This window comes from Channa argus, chromosome 6 (genome assembly GCF_033026475.1).
Source record: "Channa argus isolate prfri chromosome 6, Channa argus male v1.0, whole genome shotgun sequence".
In the NCBI taxonomy this organism is placed as follows: domain Eukaryota; kingdom Metazoa; phylum Chordata; class Actinopteri; order Anabantiformes; family Channidae; genus Channa; species Channa argus.
Window position 1 is genome coordinate 8249472 of NC_090202.1, and position 19314 is coordinate 8268785.

At 38.8% G+C, this 19314-nt stretch overlaps 1 protein-coding gene across 3 annotated transcripts in view; it reads left to right on the top strand.

Moving 5' to 3' along the window:
- Positions 1-1020: 1020 nt before the first annotated feature.
- dhx36 (DEAH (Asp-Glu-Ala-His) box polypeptide 36) overlaps positions 1021-19314 on the top strand; it is a 38305-nt gene continuing 20011 nt past the window's right edge. For all 3 annotated transcript variants that reach the window (XR_010914588.1, XR_010914587.1, XM_067506679.1), the window contains exons 1-22: positions 1021-1605; positions 2225-2382; positions 2551-2664; positions 2814-3015; positions 3281-3319; positions 3472-3642; positions 3834-3913; positions 6974-7048; positions 7841-8007; positions 8128-8209; positions 8329-8469; positions 10299-10404; positions 13254-13341; positions 14201-14256; positions 14378-14442; positions 15005-15148; positions 15583-15700; positions 17236-17334; positions 18127-18300; positions 18421-18507; positions 18598-18681; positions 18776-18875. Coding sequence is in view for 1 of the 3 variants with exons in the window: in XM_067506679.1 (XP_067362780.1) it covers positions 1348-1605; positions 2225-2382; positions 2551-2664; positions 2814-3015; positions 3281-3319; positions 3472-3642; positions 3834-3913; positions 6974-7048; positions 7841-8007; positions 8128-8209; positions 8329-8469; positions 10299-10404; positions 13254-13341; positions 14201-14256; positions 14378-14442; positions 15005-15148; positions 15583-15700; positions 17236-17334; positions 18127-18300; positions 18421-18507; positions 18598-18681; positions 18776-18875 (2608 nt within the window). In the remaining 2 variants the exon portion in view is untranslated. The remainder of the gene's footprint in view (positions 1606-2224; positions 2383-2550; positions 2665-2813; positions 3016-3280; positions 3320-3471; positions 3643-3833; positions 3914-6973; positions 7049-7840; positions 8008-8127; positions 8210-8328; positions 8470-10298; positions 10405-13253; positions 13342-14200; positions 14257-14377; positions 14443-15004; positions 15149-15582; positions 15701-17235; positions 17335-18126; positions 18301-18420; positions 18508-18597; positions 18682-18775; positions 18876-19314) is intronic.

Here is a 19314-nt window from a genome sequence, read left to right on the forward strand (position 1 = left end):
AAAAAACACTCAGAAGGCCACTCCTGAGACCATTTACAGCTTCAGAAATGGTTTAACAGTATATTTGTTTTCCCAGGCAAGCTATCTACGGAGAGTTTTTTAGATTTTATGACTTGGTTTTTGTCCTAACATGCAGTGAAATGTGGGACGTTTTATACAAAGATTATTGATGACAGACCTTTAAAAGAGCCATTAGATCAAAATCTCACCTCGACAAATGTTTTATGCTAAAAGTAACAAGTTAGTTTGTGTTATATTGTATCTATTATCCAAAATTGACACAGTATAGCAGCTATAGGTAACAGTATTTGATTGTGGAATCCATGGGAATTGTATCTATTTATATGTAGGCTGCTACAGTAGCCTACATATCAACATCAGAGTTATCTATGGAACAAATATGTCTACCAATGGTGGAAGTATAGGCTTAGGTACTCAGACCCTTTATTTAGGTAGGTTAACATACAAATAAAATAATCTAAAACTTTTATTGCAAGAAAAAAATCAATTATAGTTGGTAGAACTTATACTGTAGCAGCCAATCTATTTTGTATGAAATTGCTACTTTTAAAGCATAATGCACATTCTGCATGTTGAGCAACCTCACTCCCAACATTCAAAAAACAGCTGAGGACAGAAGTCTTCTGCACTTCCTACACACCCAAAGTAAATTTAAAAAAAGAAAAAAAAATTAACTCAATTTAAAGCAAAAAGATATTTTAAGCAATAGGCTAGAGTAACCCACTCATTGTACAGCATATTAATATAGTACAATACAGAGACATAGACTTTATCTTTGTTTTGCTTTGGTCTATGTAAAAGCAACCAGCATGAGTCACATAAATGAAGTGAAGTAAAAAGTAAATTTCACCCCGAAACTAAATGTGAACTGTACTATTAAATGGAAACAGTAAGTTTGTCCGAATAGCTAAGTGCAGTAATAAATGTGCGCTACTCGTTGCGTGGCCGAACAACCAATCACAGAGCGTTACGTCAACATCAGTCAGCTGAAAAATGTAACGGCATCAATCTGCGACATGCCGGATAAACGCTGAAGCTTTTTTTTACAACATCACTTCAATTATGTTGTTTTAAAAAGAGAATTCGTGTCCAGAATTGAAACTGTACTCTCATCTATTCATACATTTACAGTTTGTGGCTGTGTGTGTAGTGTGTAGCTTTATGGTGTTAATCTCAGGCTTTGGGCTGTAAATCGTCCAACACAGTTCGTAGCTAGGTAACGTTAGCATTAGCGAGTAGCCACAAGACACCTTCCCAAGTAACGATAACAGTCGTTTCTTTTATTCGACGGTGTTTTAGTATTTGGTCTAGTTGCCGTTTTGCGGTATGAGTTATGGATACGGCGGTGGAGGTGGAAGAAGAGGTAGAAGAGGGGCTCGAGGGCACAGAGATGGGAGCAGAGAAAGATGGGACAGAGGAGGTGGAGGAGGAGGAGGAATCAGGGGAAACAGTTCCGACTTTGACCAGGACCGAGGGGGAGATGGACAACGGGACCGACCTCCTCCACATCTGAAGGGCCGTGAGATTGGACTTTGGTACGCAAGATACGGAGCCGTGCGGAGGAAGCAAGCTGACCGGAGATCGGTATGGGTTTGGTTTTGGTGCACACACTTACACATTGTGTTGAGCTAGACAAGTTGTGTGTGTTATAAGTTGTAGACCAAGATATCAGGGGCTTTAACATAGACATAAGATACCAAAAGAAAGGGACAGAACCTGGTTTAACGGTTATACGCAATTTGTTGAGAGTACAAATACTTTATAGGGTTGTGCACACTGATCCGTTACTCAGGTCTTGTGTTTAAAAAAAAAATCAGATGCTGGCACATGTTGTATCTTGAAAAGTCAATTTATTGGCTAGATCAAGGTCCTACAAATAAACACTTTTTCTCTCTTTTGCTTCACAATAAAATGCCATTAGATAACCTATATTTGTTCTTAATTTAGTGGGTTTTGAAAAGGTATCTCAAGTTTGATAGTGACAAAAAAGTTTGACCTATAAAGCAAACAAAATGTATGAATGTGTGTTACACACAATATTAATTTGTAAAAACATTATAAATTGATATATTTTTTAAAAATCCTTTAAAAATCTGTCACTAGAAATGACCAAATTTAGATTTCTGTGATTTAAACTAGGCCCTTGTGTCATATTTGGCTTTGGCAAACTGAGTGAGGTTATGGCTAGAATTTCCTCTTGCAGCGGGCAATGGTCCAGATGGATGAGGCCAGAGAGCAGCACATTACCAAACTGCTTAACTCAGTCCAAAATAACCAGCCTGGTCCAGAGAGAGATGGCAGGGTTGCAAGAGCCTCTACATCAGACAACTGGCAGACAGCTGCCAATAGAAGTGGTCACTGGTAAGAACAGAAGCTTGTATTTTCCTTTTTTTTTACTGTTCCAGCTGACAATGAGGAACATAGGAATGCTAGATAGGATCAAAGTGCCTTATGTGTCAATCATTTTTTTAGCTATGGCTGCTGATAAAAGTATGCTGTGTTTAACTTGCTTGTGACCTGTAAATGCAGTTACTTTGATGGGGACATGCCTAAAGAGGAAAAACAGAAGCTTGAGGTCAAATCAGAGGAAGAGGACGAAGACTTTAGTGTTGATCCCAAAAACGCAACCCACAAATCAAAATGGTAACCATGCAAGCAAATCTGACACATGCTAAAATATACCTGGACTTAGTCCAAAGATCTGTTTTTTTTTTGTTTTATCACAGAACAACCAATGCTGCATGGTGAGTGACTTTATCAAGGGTATTTCACACATTCATGTTTTTGTTTAGTGGCTCAGCAGTCCCTAAAGATGAGCCTCCAGATAAGTGGGATGAAGGTGATCCAGAGGATGAGGAGAAAGAGAAACTGAGAAGGAAAGACAAGGATGTGGAGCTCTTGTTTCAGGAAGTAGTCAGAGATAGTTCTCTGGATGACTACTTAAAGAGAGATCTGCAGAGCAAGAAATCAGACCCAAAATACAAAGAAATGCTGGTGAGTATAATATTCTCAGGTTATTTATCTGTCTTACTATATGCCATACAATGTTTTTAAATGCCAAATTATTTAAAACCTTCATTTACACAACAAATGTCACAGTAGTACAACAATGCCATTTTATTACACTGAGCGAATCCTGCAAAGATCTCTGCTTATCAGAACTATCCAGATGATAAAAGTTTACTCTCTGTGAAGTTATAATGCCATGGTTATTTTATTTAATTTTAACAAAGCTTTGCCCACTTTTTCTTACCCTCAGAAATTCAGGGAAAAACTACCATCTTTTAGGAAAAAAGAGGTAAGGTTTTTGTTTTCATGTACATGGTTTTGCAAATAGTCTCCCCTTTTCTTGCACAATTGCACAATTTAAGCTGCAAAATGTTTCATCTGCATGCTGCATGTCCTTCCACTTCCACCTCACCTCACCTGTGTCTATCTTTCCATCCTCAGGAGCTTGTGAAGCTGATCAACTCTAACCGTGTTCTGGTTGTAAGTGGAGAAACAGGCTGTGGAAAGACCACTCAGGTCACTCAGTTCATCCTAGACGACCATATCAATAGAGGCATGGGCTCAATGTGCCGGGTGGTCTGCACGCAGCCTCGTCGGATAAGTGCCATTTCGGTATGTACTCTGCTGCTATTTTTTCAGGTCTGAAAGGTTGTTTGCTGTCGTGTGCATGCTGAGGATGTTCTTTCTAAGGTGTGTGATAGTATGTTCATCGGCAATTTTCATTCATACACATTCAGTAGATGTTTTGTACAGTGCTGACTTATCTCTGAAATCTTTGTTGCTATTTGTGTCCTTACTCACAGGTAGCAGAACGTGTAGCAGTAGAGAGGGCAGAAACTGTTGGGAATGGAAATTCATGTGGCTACCAAATCCGTCTGCAGAGGTACAGAAATCTTTTTAAACATTTGCTGATGCAAACACTATAATGCTGGTTGATTCACCTTTTAGGAAATCAGCAAAGAGTGATCTGTTCTAAAAATCTTCATTCATCATTGACAAAGTAATTTTTAAATTTTTGAAGAGTAGGATCTAATTTCTTTTCATTCTTGTTGGCTTAATTCAACTAATAAGAATTTTTGTTTTTGAACAATTTCAAAAAGTCCAAACTACTTCCTCTTTTGGTGGCAATATAATACCAGTACCAGCCTTTCCTTTAAGTTACGTGAGTAATATCATCTGTCACTGTTCCCATTGGGGACTCCTTCATCTGGACTAAGGGTCTTGCAGCAGGTGAAGATGACAAAATAAGTCATGTTACCTCAGTGATGTGAAAATTGCAGATATCCCATCTCCTCTATGAATCTTGTCTTTGTGTATGGGCTTCACATTTAGAAAGTAACATTCTGTGTTGTATTAGCCAACTGTTAGCAAGTTACCTTGTGACGGTTTGCTGTTAAGGGCTGTTAAGGGCTGTTAAGTGCTGTTTAGGGCTGTTTAGGGCTGTTTAGGACCGTACAGCTGTTTGTAGAGCCAAACGTGCAGTTACTAAAGGTTGGCCTTACCTTTTTGTTTTCATATTTCATATAAGGATGTAGTTACTGGGCATTGGTACTAAATCTAGTTTATAATAGTGTTCTGGCAAACACAGAATTCTGATTAAAACATGAATTGTACATAACATTAAAGAATTCAGTTCAATTTGTTGACCATATTACCCAGCCCAAGGTTACTAGCAAGGTTGTTGCAGCACAGACAAGTTGATGTTTATTTCTGTCTTACTTGGCCTGGTTCTACACTTCTGACTTGCTTCCAGCATCTCAGTGTTTTATTAGTGATTGAAAAAGTTTTTTGTGGCTTGCTTGCATGGCTGTTTCTAAAACTGAAAACATAACTAAGAACTTTTCTTTTATGTGGTTAATGACATTAACTAACTTTATTACTGTTGTTTTTCTTTTTTTTTGTCTGTTTTTTAGCCGTTATAATACTAATCAATGGCGTTGCTGTTATTACCTAAAATTCAAAGCTAAATGGAAAGCACTTGGGGTCTTCGTCATTACTCAGAAATGTGCCTTTAAGCTAGTTTAGGTATCTTCTAGATAGGATTGGTCCAGATAATCCTGCAACTCCAGATGTGTGCATTTTGTTTGTTGAGCTTGCATAAATTTATATGTATAGATGTAACCTGCACCTGAGAAAATGCGGAATCCTGTATACCACAGGAAATTAGTTTAAGGAATAGACCTAAAAGGATTAGCACATAGGAAAGGTTTCCCAAGACTAGGTTTGTAGGAAGACTTGAACAAAGCTGGGATGGAAGGCACTTGAACAGTATTCACATCTAGTAAGCAGAGAGTTACAGGAGCTTAGCGGGTGTAGCTATCCGAAGTGCAGTATCTAAAGCAGTGTATGAGAGAGAATGAGATAAATGCAGTCAGGAGGGGTGGAAAGAGACAGCTTAGGCTTGATGTGAAGGGAGACAGATAAGGGGAATCAGAAGCAAAAATATGAACAAAGAAAATTGATTGCTGCCTGTTGCAGAAATGGGAAAAATAACCAGGTGCCAGACTGAATTTAAGACCTGTTTCCACCTTTTCTAAATCTTTTCGAAATGTGGTGCCATTTTTCGCTTCAGTTGTCTCAGTTTAGGTTCATAGAGTAAATGGTAAATTAAACTGTGTTTTGTATCAGTGAAGTTAAAGTCTAGCCAATTTAGGAAGGCTTCTGTGTGCTATCACTGCCCACAATTACTGTCACTGACTGAGACTCTCAGTGGATATATGCAAAAATGGGCAATTTGTACTTCAGGCATTGTTAAACTTCTGCCGATGTGCCAGCTCCCCCAAATAGCAGCTAATATATTTTAAAAAATCATTCACTTTACAAACTTTCTCATCTTTCAGGGAGCAACTTCTAGAAAATTGAATTCAAATTGGTACACATTTAAATCTGTTTTTGCCAGCTTCACTAACATTTGAAGGGAATCAGCACATTCCATTACTGTATATGACCCAATCAGTGCAGTCAATAAATTAAATCAGTTCTTTCTGTTGCTGGTATTGTGCAGTGCAGTGAAGGATATGTCGTTCTAACAAACATGAATTAGGAAATGTTTCAAAGCAAGTAAAATGAATACGATTCAGATTATTCTCTCTCAGCTATAATAATCAGAAACAGAGATGGCAGAGAGTTTCTAAGTGACTATAGCTCCATTTTAGCTTTCTCTTCACTTGTTGAATTTCAGAATAGCGATTTGTAGGCACCATATATAAGTAGTTTTATGGGTGTGATAAAGCATGATTGCCAAATTGTGCTCAAATGATCAACTCTGTTTGGGTAGTGTTGCAGTTCAGTGTTTAAAGTGGTAGGGGGGTCAAGAGAGGCCCAGCAAGTGTCTTCTTCACTTGTTGTTTTATAATTTTATGATACACATGCTAAATATAAAGTATGTGTGCTGATATTGTTGTTGCTATTATCAGTTCATTTCACATCATGCAGTAGTGGCAGGGCTGTTGTTGATCAGTAAGTTTTTATTTTTTAATGAAGTCTACGGTTAACTTGCTTGTGTAACTGCTTTAGTTGTTTGTATTGCTTGTTGATGTAAAATATTATGTTTTTTATATTATATTTTCCAAATGTATAGTTCAGTGTTGTAAGTGTTTCACTCACACCAATTGTACAACAGAGCCAATAGGACGTTGGCCAGTTGTCATTAAAATGTGTTTCATGGTTACTGTTCAATGTGGGAAACTATTCATCACTGACTCATACTTATGCAAAGTATGATTATAAAGATACTTTTAGAGAAAAGTGCCTGTTATAAGTAATTACATTACTTATTCGGCAGCAAAAAAGTTTGTGTGTCTGTGTGAGAGAGTGAGAGAGAGAGATCCTAAGAACACAGAAACTCATTCTGCATCCTTTGTCTTCACTTTACACCAGTATTAATTTGTGTAATTTGGGAAATGTAAAGTCTTTTCTGTCTTCTTCTCCTCCTATTTCTCAGCCGGTTACCACGGAGACAAGGTTCAGTCCTGTACTGCACAACAGGCATTATTCTTCAGTGGCTTCGTTCAGACCCGTAAGTTTCCCCCATCCCCTCAACCTCATCACATCTTCTCTCAGCATTTACCCTTCTTCTCTGCTGCTTTCCCTCTCTCTGTTCCAGCTGTCCTTCATCCTCTCTTATTCCCTCTGTGTCACTTGCTTTTATCCTCATTGATTTGTGGTTGACTTTACTGTTTGTGGAAGAAGCATTAGTATGGGCCCCCATACTCATAGGCAGAGAAATGAAGAAGCACACTTTCACACAGAGCTTCTGTTGACTCATCCCTGCATGCTCACCCTTGCATTCTGAGTGGAAAAACCACAGATTTTCTTGCTCTTTCAGAATTGGCTCGAATCCGGTGAGTCATTTTAGGAGTTGGACTTGTCTGACAAAACGCTGCAACTTTTTGGCATTGAGGTGTACTGTATTTACATAACACCTGGTGAACAAGCTGCACAGTCTGTATCAATTGCAGTTACACTTGCCTGGAGACATACGGTGTGACTGTATGTCTCCAGGCATCGCATTAGTGATCTATTTGTCTTTTCAGTCCCTCAGATCCTTTTGCTTCCACAGTTGTATTAAGTAATATTTTTTCATGGGCTTTTGCAAATATCTAATGTACCAACTTAGATTAGATAATATATTTGAAAAGTGAGACAAGAAATTTAACAAACAAAGCTTAAAAAAAATTATCTTTATGGGGAAGGTAGTACATGATGCCATAATGGATACAGAATTTCAGTTGTTTAGGCCTAATGAGGACATTTTTCTTGACCAATCTTACTTAACTAAACCTTTTTCCTGTATTTGTCCATTCTGTAGTTTGTTGTCTAGCATTAGCCATCTGGTGTTGGATGAGATCCATGAGAGAAACCTGCAGTCGGATGTTTTGCTTATCATTGTGAAGGACCTGCTCCAACTCCGGGATGACCTCAAAGTTGTCCTCATGAGTGCCACACTCAACGCGGAAAAGTTTTCAAAATATTTCGGTATTTATACCCCTAAAGAAATATGTTCAGCAAAAATGTTGAACTGGTTTAAGTTGTTCCTCTTTCTTATGTACTCACACATATGTACTGTACACTTTCCCTGTGTCAAACTCCCTCTAGACAACTGTCCAATGATCCATATTCCTGGTTTGACGTTTCCAGTGGAAGAGTTTCTTCTTGAAGATGTTATAGAGCTAACCAGGTACAACACAACTCCCACACATACACAGACTTGCTCAGTGATCCACATAAACGAATGGAACAGGTACATGATTTTTTTTTTGTTTGTTTCACTTGAGCTGGATTGTGTCTGTCTGCCAGGTATCGTCCCCAGAATCAGGACCGTCGCCCCTCATGGAAGAAAGGCTTTTGGCAGGGGTGCCACTCTAGACCAGAGAAGGAGGAGAAAGAAGCTGAATACAAGGAGAGCTGGCCTTCTTATGCACGCACACTGCAGGGCAGGTGAGCTGTGAGAACAACAGGGTAGTTAAATTGGCAGAGCAGCTGCCAACGTGATAAATGGGTTGTTTAGGCAGGAAATTGGAGGATTTAGCTTTGTAACAATCTGCGTGAGCACAGACTGAATACAAAGTGATTTGGTTTAAAGAGTGCTTTGGAAAACCGGAGTCTTTGAGAGGTTGTATAGATCTGCATCAAAGTATCTTGCCATAGGTGGCTGCAATCTCTACTAAAGGAAAAAAATGCTACATTGCAGAATAATTGCTCTTCTTCAAAACTTCCACCACATTTACAACTAACAGAGACTTCGCTAACCCTCCAACAACTGTTGTATTTACCTTGCTTTCGTCACTTTGTACCCACTGAATCTTTGTGGTACTTTGTGGTTTTGCCCCCTGCTACTGCCTCAAAGTTTCTGAGGGGGATGAGCTCAACTTCTTTTTCTTTTCTGCCATTATTGCGGCTCTGTAAATGGGAGAGAAACTAAATGCTTCTAGAATACTGCACCTGTAAGAAATGTACTCAAGCTCAACACTGCCTAAATGGACAATGGACCACTGTCCATGTCATCCTACATGTACTACGTGTACTTACATTTACTTTCATACAGTAGATTGCTCTTCTACACAGTATGCAGTCACAGAAAGCTCTTGCTGCCCATGTTATTTAATTGAAATGTATTTTTAATTACATTTATTTTTTTATTGAATCGATAGTGGTATGTACTGTGCCTGTTTGATGTTTTTAGTTTCATTTAAAAAAAATGAATCTATGCAATTTCATATAGTCAGTTTAGCATCACATTGGTGGTGCTCTTGGAAAAGGGGTTTCCATAATTGGAAACTCTGATTTCTGTGTCCAGGTAATTTGCAGCAGTAAAAACCTGAGCATTAATGCTAGAAAAAAAGGAGGAAAAAGGAGAAAAAAAAGGATCCAGTTGATCCACTTATTCTTTTGATCCAAACAGTAACAACTCTGAATCATGTTTGAATCAAAACTGTTTATTTTTTATTGGTGCATAAATATACTCCTACAAAAACCTCTATCTGCCATAATATACAGTCATGGCCAAAAATATCGGCACCCTTAACTTAATATTTGGTAGCATCCCCTTTGAAAAAAAAAAACTGAAATCAGTTGCCTCTTGTAACCATAAATGAGCTTACACCTCTCTACTGGAATGTTGGACTACTCATCAGATCTCATCAGATCTCATGATACCATTGACACAGTCAAGGCATCCAGTGCCAGAAGTAGCAAAGCAACACCAAAACATCTTTGAACCTCCACCATGTTTGACTGTAGGGACTGTGTGGTTTTATTTGAAGGCCTCATTTCTTTTCCTGTAAACGGTGCCACGATGTCCTTTACCAAAAATCACTAACTTTTGTCTCATCTGTCCACAGTACGTTCCCCCAGAAGGATTGCGGTTTTGTCACATCAGTTTTGGCAAACTCCAGTCTTGCTTTTTAATGCCTTCGTGTCAGCAGTGGTGTCCTCCTGGGTCTCCTACCGTGCCTGAAAAGCAATTATGTCTTACAATTTTGACAAGGTGCCAATCATTTTGGCAGAGACTTTTTTTGTGCTGTTCCAGTGCAAACAAAAACAATAAGCATGTGAATACCAAAACATTTGCAATTGGAACAATTTTCTGAGAGAAGGGTTGCATTTTCTGACAGAAATGCAAGGGTGGCGATATTTTTGGACATGCCTGTATATCTCTTGTAGCGGTAACCCATGTATGAGGAGCCAAACACAGAGTAGGTGAACAGTTAGAAACTTGAACCAATAATATTGAACCAAATATGTTGTCTATACGATTTGTTTTACAGATACTCGGACAGCACAATCGCAGCACTAGAGATGCTGGACAATGATGACAAGATTGACCTAGAGCTGATCGTGGCACTGATCCGTCATATTGTGCTCAAAGAGGATGTGAGTTTAACCTCGTTTTTCTGATTTCAGCGCAGGTGTCTGAAAGTGGCAAACAGATGAAAATGGGATTTCCAGGATGCCTGTTACAGTATGTGTCTTGAGGCTGAGCAGCCTAGAAAACCCAGCGTGCTTGTGTCACTGAAACTTGTCTTGTAATTTTTAGGATTTGTGACCTTTTGTTAGAAGAAAGTTAGTAAAGGAGTATACTCTTAGGCGGAGTAGAAAGGGGGAGAGCTTGCTTCCAAACACAGAGGAACATTAGATCAGCAGAAATAACACAGATCCTGGCAGCAGATCCGTGCTAATGAGTGATGGAACAGATGCTATCCCACTGCACGTCCATTCCCTATTTTCTCTCTCTGGATCTTGTTAAATTTCCTAATTTTTGTGTCAGCGTCATTTCAGTGCTCTAAAATGATGCTGACATAACACTGACAAACTTGGTAAATTGGAGTCTAATGTCAACTGAGTCGGATGTTCACCTTACCAATGTCAGGAATTGTTAGAAATTAGGGCAGAATTCATCAGTCACAATTTCAGTAAATTCAATGTTTTATTTTGTATTCACAGTCACGAAAGCTTTGTATTGTGTCAACATGTATAAGGCCAAACCTGCACAATGATACAAGAGTACCACAAATTTACCATTCAGCGTAGAATTTTGTTAATGTCAGAGTAGAATCATTTTTCCTGTGTTTTTGCAAGTTAAGAGAAATTTGTTTCCGAACTTCATAATGTTAGTTTGCGTCTGTTGTTGAAAAACCCTATATGAGAGAGAACCAGACGAAAGAGAAGGGCCCAGAATGAGGAGTGACTAACACAGGCAGACAGAATAATTATCCCTTCCCATATGAAGCCGTATCTCTATCAGTCACGGCCGCCCTGAGTCAGGCAACCAGCTGATTCTCCATGGCACTGTCAAAACGGCTGAGAGGGAACTGTCTGATTTGCCGTGTCGGCATGGTGAACTAAGGGTACGAGCTGTCTGCCACACTTTTGACCGTGATGATTGGTTAATTATGTTGCAGGGGTCTGTGATTAGACACCTAGTGGGTAGACATGCTGGCATTAATTAACGCCTGCTGTGCAACTATGCATGTGTGCATGTATGTGGGTGGTTTGGTGTGGGTGGGTGGGTGTGTGTGTGTGTGTGTGTGTGTGTGTGTGTGTGTGTGAAGCAGTAAACCAACACTTTAGAGCTTACGGTGCTGATACTTGATTTATAGTTGGAATTAATTGGGGCATTTCTCTGCATTTACAGTACGTGTTTGTGTATTTTAGGAACTAGGTATGTTTCTCCTCCTCCAATATCACACACAACAACATACAGTCTTGTGTGGGTGAACAGTGGCTATAATAATAAGCTTGAATTATAAGGCAGGGCTGCTCAGGAACCTTAAGCTACTTTATATCTCTCTTTTTGTTTTATTCTTTTATTATAGTCTCTTTTATTGCTTTAAAGAAAATTAATAGCAGAGCACGGATTTAGTTATACCTGCTTAATAAGATCCTGAGAATCAATTTTGTTTAAATGTTTGTCTTGATGAGCTGAAATAAACTGAAATAGGTTTTTGCTCATGTTTAGATATTTTAACACAGTATTGCTTTTTATTGTGTCATTTCCCATCCTTTTGTACATAATAAAATGTAATGTAAATATTAAAATCATATTGAATCGAATACTTCCATATTGTATAATACTAAACCTTAACATAACTGTATCATATTATATCATAATAGCTTATTGTATACTACTACAATATCGTATGATATCGTATCGTAAGATAGTATGGTATCTTAAGATACGATACTGTATTATATTGTAGTTCATATTTAATGTTCCTGCTCAAATATAAGGAACAGAAGGATAACTCAACCTGTCTGAATTTAAAAAAAAAAAAATCTGTAAGTGGTAAACCAATTTATTCAAACTTCTGCAAGGCCCTGTTTTAGTTTTAGTTTTTGTCTGACTTTGGGCAGACTTTGATTTAAAAACACGGCATTATTGCTCTGTTAATGTTCTTGTTGTAGTGTTTTGTCATGCACATCTGCTTATGTAGAAAACTTAAAAAAAGAAAGAAAACCTGGTAACACAAATACATATCAGACAAAACCATGGTCTCCAGGAAAAATCTTCTTGGGAGAAATCTGGTTTCCTAATTTCTCCCAAGTAAATCCGGTTTCTCTTATCATCTGCCTTGATTAAACAAACTAGGTTTCAGTTTAGGAATCAGCTTTCTTAAGAAAACTGACTTAAACCTTGTTAATTATGTGCGTGTGAATACAATGATGTTAATTGCCTCATAAGCCCTCATTCATTTTAGATCTTTATCTCCCACATATTCATCTCCACATATGCACTAGTGACATCGCTCAGAAACCTGTCTGTTGTCAGACACCTGATTTGTCCACACTGGAAAACCTCCAACTCGATTAGCCACCGCCATCTGTTACCCTGGTGATGTTTACTCAGCTTGCATTTGTGTGTCACTTTATTTTCCAGCCTATTCATTCAGTTTCCTTTTTTTTTTCTTTTTTTTTTTTCTTCTCCTGCTTTGAGAGAATCAAGTCTATCCCTGTGGTAATGTGAAGGACATGTTGTCATAATGAGGTTGGCAGTGAATGTCAGAGACTAATGTGTGGCTGAATGTAGAGGTTGGGAGCTCAGGGCAAGTCGGCTCCATCTGCCTCAGCTCCTCGAAATACACAAGAAGCTTGTTCCTTGCCTGAGTTGTTGCTGCAGGTCTCCCAGATAATGGCTGCTCGTTTCTGATTTTTACTTGAAGCCCTGCTGTTTTTTTGTCTCTCTCTCAGCTGTCATGTGTTGTTTTTATTTCTTTGTCTCACAGGAAGGAGCCATCTTGGTGTTCCTGCCTGGCTGGGACAACATCAGCAGTCTCAATGACTTGCTCATTGCTCAGCAGATGTTCCGATCAGGTAGACACATGCAGTAACACCTATCTGACATGTATAGAAATACAGGCAGTGAAAGAAAAGTTATTATAGTCATTATCTATAGTCATTTTGCAGACCTACATCATTTTATTAATTACCACTTTATAGACCTAGCCCACCAACAGGATCCTGCAAGCTGAGCTTTGGTTTGGGGCCTTAAAGAGACATTAGCTGAAATGAATAATTTCACACAAAACTCAGCTAAATAGCGCATTAAGGCCTAGTATAAGAATAAGCTGTTTCAGGAATTGTAAATTGTCCAGAACTCTTTCAATAGAGCCCTGGAATAAAACCATAAACCCTAAATTATGCATATTATTGCCTCTTTAACAGATTTTTAAAAATGAACGACAAGTGTGTGGGTTGAGGTCAATTCTTCACCCTTCAACACACACATGCAATGTTGCCATCCACAACTATTTATATTTGATTAGGTGCTTTTTTTTTTTTTTTTTATGCTTTGTCTTCAGAGTGATTGCTTTTGACTCTAAAATGATAAAACAGGTAAACTCGCCAATCGCAGCCAGTTTGAGTTCTCTTTGATTACCATTCCTGAACTGATACAAAAGCAGCCTTCACATGTAACACATAAGCAGTGACTATGTTCTTATTTTTAGGTCTGTTGGTGAGAAAGTGAAGTCTATTTATAACAATACAGTAAAATTTGTTATAAATTATAGCATTTTTATTGTTTATTAAGATGTTTGTGTTTTTTAATACTTTTTAATTTTTCATATTTTTTAATACATATCATTGCAGCATCACACAGAACTTGTATGTTGTGTGTAAAAATGGTGATTTGTTGTTTTTTGTTTTTCTTTTGTGGCCTGTTGTGTTTCAGACCGCTTCATTATCATCCCCTTGCACTCCCTCATGCCCACTGTTAATCAGACTCAGGTAAGCTTTCTTCCATTTTTCTCTTTTTCTGTCTGTCTGACCAGATATGTGTCTGTAGATATCAATATATCCAAGTTCAATCTTATCTTCCTTCACTGTCTTTCCTTCTCACTCTCCTCAGGTGTTCAAAAGACCTCCTCCTGGCGTTAGAAAGATTGTGATTGCTACCAATATAGCTGAAACCAGGTGTGTGTGTGTGTGTGTGTGTGTGTGTGTGTTGTGTGGGTTGTCTTTTCTTTGTTCTTACTTCCTTTTTAAAAGGTATTTTTGGCAATGTCATTTTCTGGTAACTGAGAAAATAAAACTGATGACACTGTCACATTCAGTGGTGTATAGGTGTGTTTTTGCATTTCAGTAAGTCCCAGTAGTTAATGGAAGCAGCAGGTTTGGGGTTAATTAGCATATATTTCTCGGATTGATTACAATTACTGTCATATTGGCTTGGATGGAATGCACTGAGTCTCTGACAGGGGCTTTGTTAATGTATTCACAGCCTCATGCACACACAAACACACACACTGAGCAAATTAGGAAGCTGTCTGCACTTCCCTCACATCACTCCACTAAATATAGACTCCAAATCTACCGAAGGGGAAAATTTTATTTTTACTTGAGAATAACTGGGTGTGTGTGTATATACTATATGAGTCTAAGCTAAGCATTATTGACAGGCTGCTTTGAAGTGTTCTTTTTTTTTTTTTTCATTCTGACTGATTTGGACTTTTTCTCCTTTCACTCTTCCTCACAGCATCACCATAGACGATGTTGTTTATGTGATAGATGGAGGGAAGATAAAGGAGACCAACTTTGACACCAACAACAACATCAGCACCATGACAGCTGAGTGGGTTAGCCTGGCCAATGCCAAACAGAGGAAAGGACGTGCTGGCAGGTGTGTGTTTGTGCGTGTCTGCGCACAGGTTGTTGGGATGTTGTTAAAATAAGAGCATGCTGCAGACTAGTGCTTCTGGACGTGTGACACTACTCTGGGAGGATTATTTTTTCTTGTGTTTGTAATCTCAGCTCTCTGTCAGTCTTCCCCATGAGCCCACGCCTTCATGCCTCCTATCTGTAAATAAAGAGAGAGGCAAAGTATAGTCCCTGCCAGGGTGTTTTTCACTGTTTGTCTCAAGACATTTGCTCTATTAGCTAGCTCTGACATCAGTAAAGTACAGAAAGAGCCAATTAGCCAGTGCTGCTGGATGTGTGCGGTTTCATCCCATTGATTCAAAATTAAACCCTTGTCACAGGACTGATACAACACATAACCTTCTTTCCTCTCCCCCATCTCTCTACAAACTCTCTTCTTCCTCTACATATAACCAGAGTGTGTCCAGGGAAGTGCTATCATCTGTACAATGGTCTCAGGGCCAGCCTGCTGGATGCCTATCAGTTACCCGAAATTATGAGGACACCACTGGAGGAGCTCTGCCTTCAGATCAAGGTTGTGTGTGCACAAAGCAGCCAGACAGAAAGAGACAAATGGATGTTTGCTTGGGAGTTGAGATGAAGACAAGATTGCTTTGAATGAGTGCAAATGGAGTGGGGTGTGTGTGGGTAAGGACAGTCTTGAAATACAGCCTCTCTTGCCTAATGAGAACGAGGGAAAACCGTCCTTGGCTGACTCATGCCCCCTGCTCTAATCACTCCTCTTATGTAAAAAGTCCTTTTTTTTTTTTTTTTTTTGGCTTACTATTCCCCACCCCACTCTCTTGTTGCTATCTCTCTTTAAATCCTCACACTCCACTTCACTCATATTTCAACCAGTGCTAATGGAACATTCGGCCAAAGTTCACTCAGATCTAGTGTTTGCGGTGATTGTTTTCACCAGTGGTTTTTATTGGATATGCATTTGAGTGTGTATCTTCTACTGGTTTGGGAGAATGTGTTTGAGTATGTGTATAATGTGGTTTTTGAAGCTAGTCGGTGAGAGGCGGACTAATGCATCAGGCTGTCCTTAAAGTGAGGGAAACACTGACGACATGCTAACCCTGAGCAGACTCTCTAAATGCACAAATGCACAAACACTTCATCACCACCCCGTTAGACAGGCATAGAAATGTGGTTGCTTTATTGTGTCCTAGTTGTTTGGTGCATTTCACAACCTCGTTTTGATGTAGAGCAGAATTTACATTAAGAGAGGGGAGCCAGTCATAGATTAAGTTCTTATGACCACAGTTAAACAGTCCTCAGCCTGAAACATGAATCATATTATTGTGGTTCTATATTAAATTAAAGGAAAGGACGTATTATATTTTTTAAAAAACAGGTTAAAAAAATGGTAAATGTTCGCTTATGTAGCACTTTTATCCAAAGTGCTTTACAGTTTTGCTTCTCATTCATCCATTCATATACACTCACACACCGGTTTTGATGGCTAACATGCAAAGGTCCTATGTCAGGAGTCTTTGTGTATTTTTCTCTGATGGTTAAATGTTGGTGCTTTTCCTGTTGTACACTGTATCACTTAATATAATCACTTAAGGATGTGTGACAGAATATAAGAAAACACCAACATAAAATGTCTCAGTAAATATCAACAAACAGCCTAAGTGTACCATGACATTGATTGTACAGCTCTCGGGAACCCCACCAGAGGCATGAAGCACTATTCTTATATTGCTCTGATATTCCTTCAATTAGTTTCTTGATGATGGATGTGGAGAGTGATGTGTAACATCGTAGTCTAAAATGCAGTCAAACCAAACTAAAATCAACTTGGCCGACTCGACAGTGCCACAGAGCAATGCCTGATGTTGATTGCTCAGTTTTGAAATGGAGTGCACCTGTGTGAAAGCCTGTGCGTTTGTTGTGTTTCTCCACTCAGTTATTCAGATTTTCCTTTAATGTGTCACCTGTCTGTATAATATATGCTTGTGGTTTTGATAGAACGGTCCTGTGATGCAAAACAAATTCTTGTGATTTGTTTGTTTCATACTGCATTGCCTTGTTAACTGTGATGTAATGTGTGCTGTCCAGATACTGAAGCTCGGTTATATAGCTAAATTCCTGGAGAAAGCCCTGGACCGTCCGACTGAAAAGGCCGTCAGCCTAGCCATGAAGAACCTCACAGACTTGGTGAGAAAACAGAGAGACTGTTTAAACAAATCCAAAAAAAAAAAATAAAAAATGTTAGAATGAGATTGTTGTTTAACGGTAATGTTTTCATTAGAGAATACTCTGCTACTCAGTTAGTGATTGTTTGCTCTAGAAATGTCGCTGAATAAACCATGTCTCCTTACAGTTCCATAAAGTCCAAGTTCATGTCTTCAGATAAAGAAGAAAATTCACTTTATTATTGACAATCTTCAAAATGCCACTGAAAAAAATCAGCAGATCATTAAGATAGTTGAGTGGTAATTTGCTACTAACTACTTCATTAGTTTACTGACTCATTGTTTCAGCTTTAATTAACTGTTCTTAACAAGAATGTAATGTGTAAACACCAAAACTGCAGCAGCCATTTGAGAAAACGTAGCATTTTTGGAAAATACTCCTGACCTGATTTTAAGGTTTCAAGGTTACTTGTCCGCTACTTCCAAGCATGCTGTTTAGTGGCTTACCCTGGAGTGCAGGAGGGAGGTGGGGGAGGTGGGGAAAACGAGATCAGTACCTAGGATTGAGAAGATCATACACAAGTAATATTTCATGCAACGAGGTCCCAAGTTAAAATCCATGGAAGAAGCAGTAATTGGATGTGACAATAGCAAAACTCATTGCAGTTGCTTCTGGAAGCTTTCCAGAGCTTGTGTTAACAGGGCTACATGATTAATGCGTTCTTTTTTTATTTACAGGCCCTAAGCAGTGTGCCTTGTGTTGTGGATGACTAAACGTGTGCATTTTATTTGGGTTTTTTGGTAACAATGTTAGAACGCCCTGGACCGTTCGGAGAATCTGACAGCGCTGGGTTTCCACTTGGCTCATCTGCCCGTGGAGCCTCACATTGCCAAACTCATCCTCTTTGGAGCTCTGTTAGGTTGCCTTGACCCCGTACTCACCATTGCGGCTTCGCTCAGCTTCAAAGACCCTTTCTTCATACCCCTGGTAGGGCAATGACAGACATGAAAGCTTGTGTCGACAGTGACACATGTGCACGACTTCAATACATTGCTGCACTCTACCTTTTACGTGAAGTTGGTTTTACAGAAATGTTCCCTCTCTCAGGGTAAAGAGAAGATGGCGGACATGAGAAGAAAGACCCTGTCTAGAAACTGCAAGAGTGACCACATCACTATTGTCAATGCCTTCCAGGTAAAACAGCCCACATCTGTCAGTTTTCTTTCATCTCTGACCGCGGTTTGAACAAACCCTGTTTGAATTTATCCTCCACTGATTGGCCAGGGCTGGGTGGAAGCGAAACAGCGTGGTGCCAGGTATGAGCGGGAGTACTGCTGGGACAACTTCCTGTCTGCCAATACACTACAGGTGAGAGAGGGGAAGTCTGATTACATGTTGCCTTTTGTCTAAACACTTAAATACATGCAACATTTTAGAAGTAATTTGTCTTTTTATCAATCAGATGCTGCACAACATGAAGGGTCAGTTTGCTGAACATCTTATGCATGCAGGCTTTGTTAGCAGCAAGGACCCCAAAGACCCTAAATCTAATGTCAACTCAGGTAACAAAGACTTCGTTTGGTTGGGATTTTTAACTGTGAGCTGGGGCTTAAAACCAGCTTTGGAGAAAAGAAATAAAACTCTAAAAAAGATTTTCAGCAGTGTCCATTTTGAATATAGTCCAATGTATCTTGTGTCACGATTTGCATCTTTTCAAATTTAGCATTAAAGTTTGGCTTGTTATTATTGGCTGTATCTTCAGTTTTCTTTACTATTACCTGCTTTTTGTTAATCATAGATTGGATTTTCATTTGGTCAAAAGTACATCTTAGTAAATACAAACCCTCCATGTGACATAACAGTGATAGTATAGTGTGCACTTTCCAAATGTGTCGAATAAAATACTGTTTGTTTTTACTTAGGTTTAAAAACTTTGAACACATCAAAAAATTACCTAAATTGAAAACTAAACCAAACTAAATCTAAAAAGACTTTCAGTAT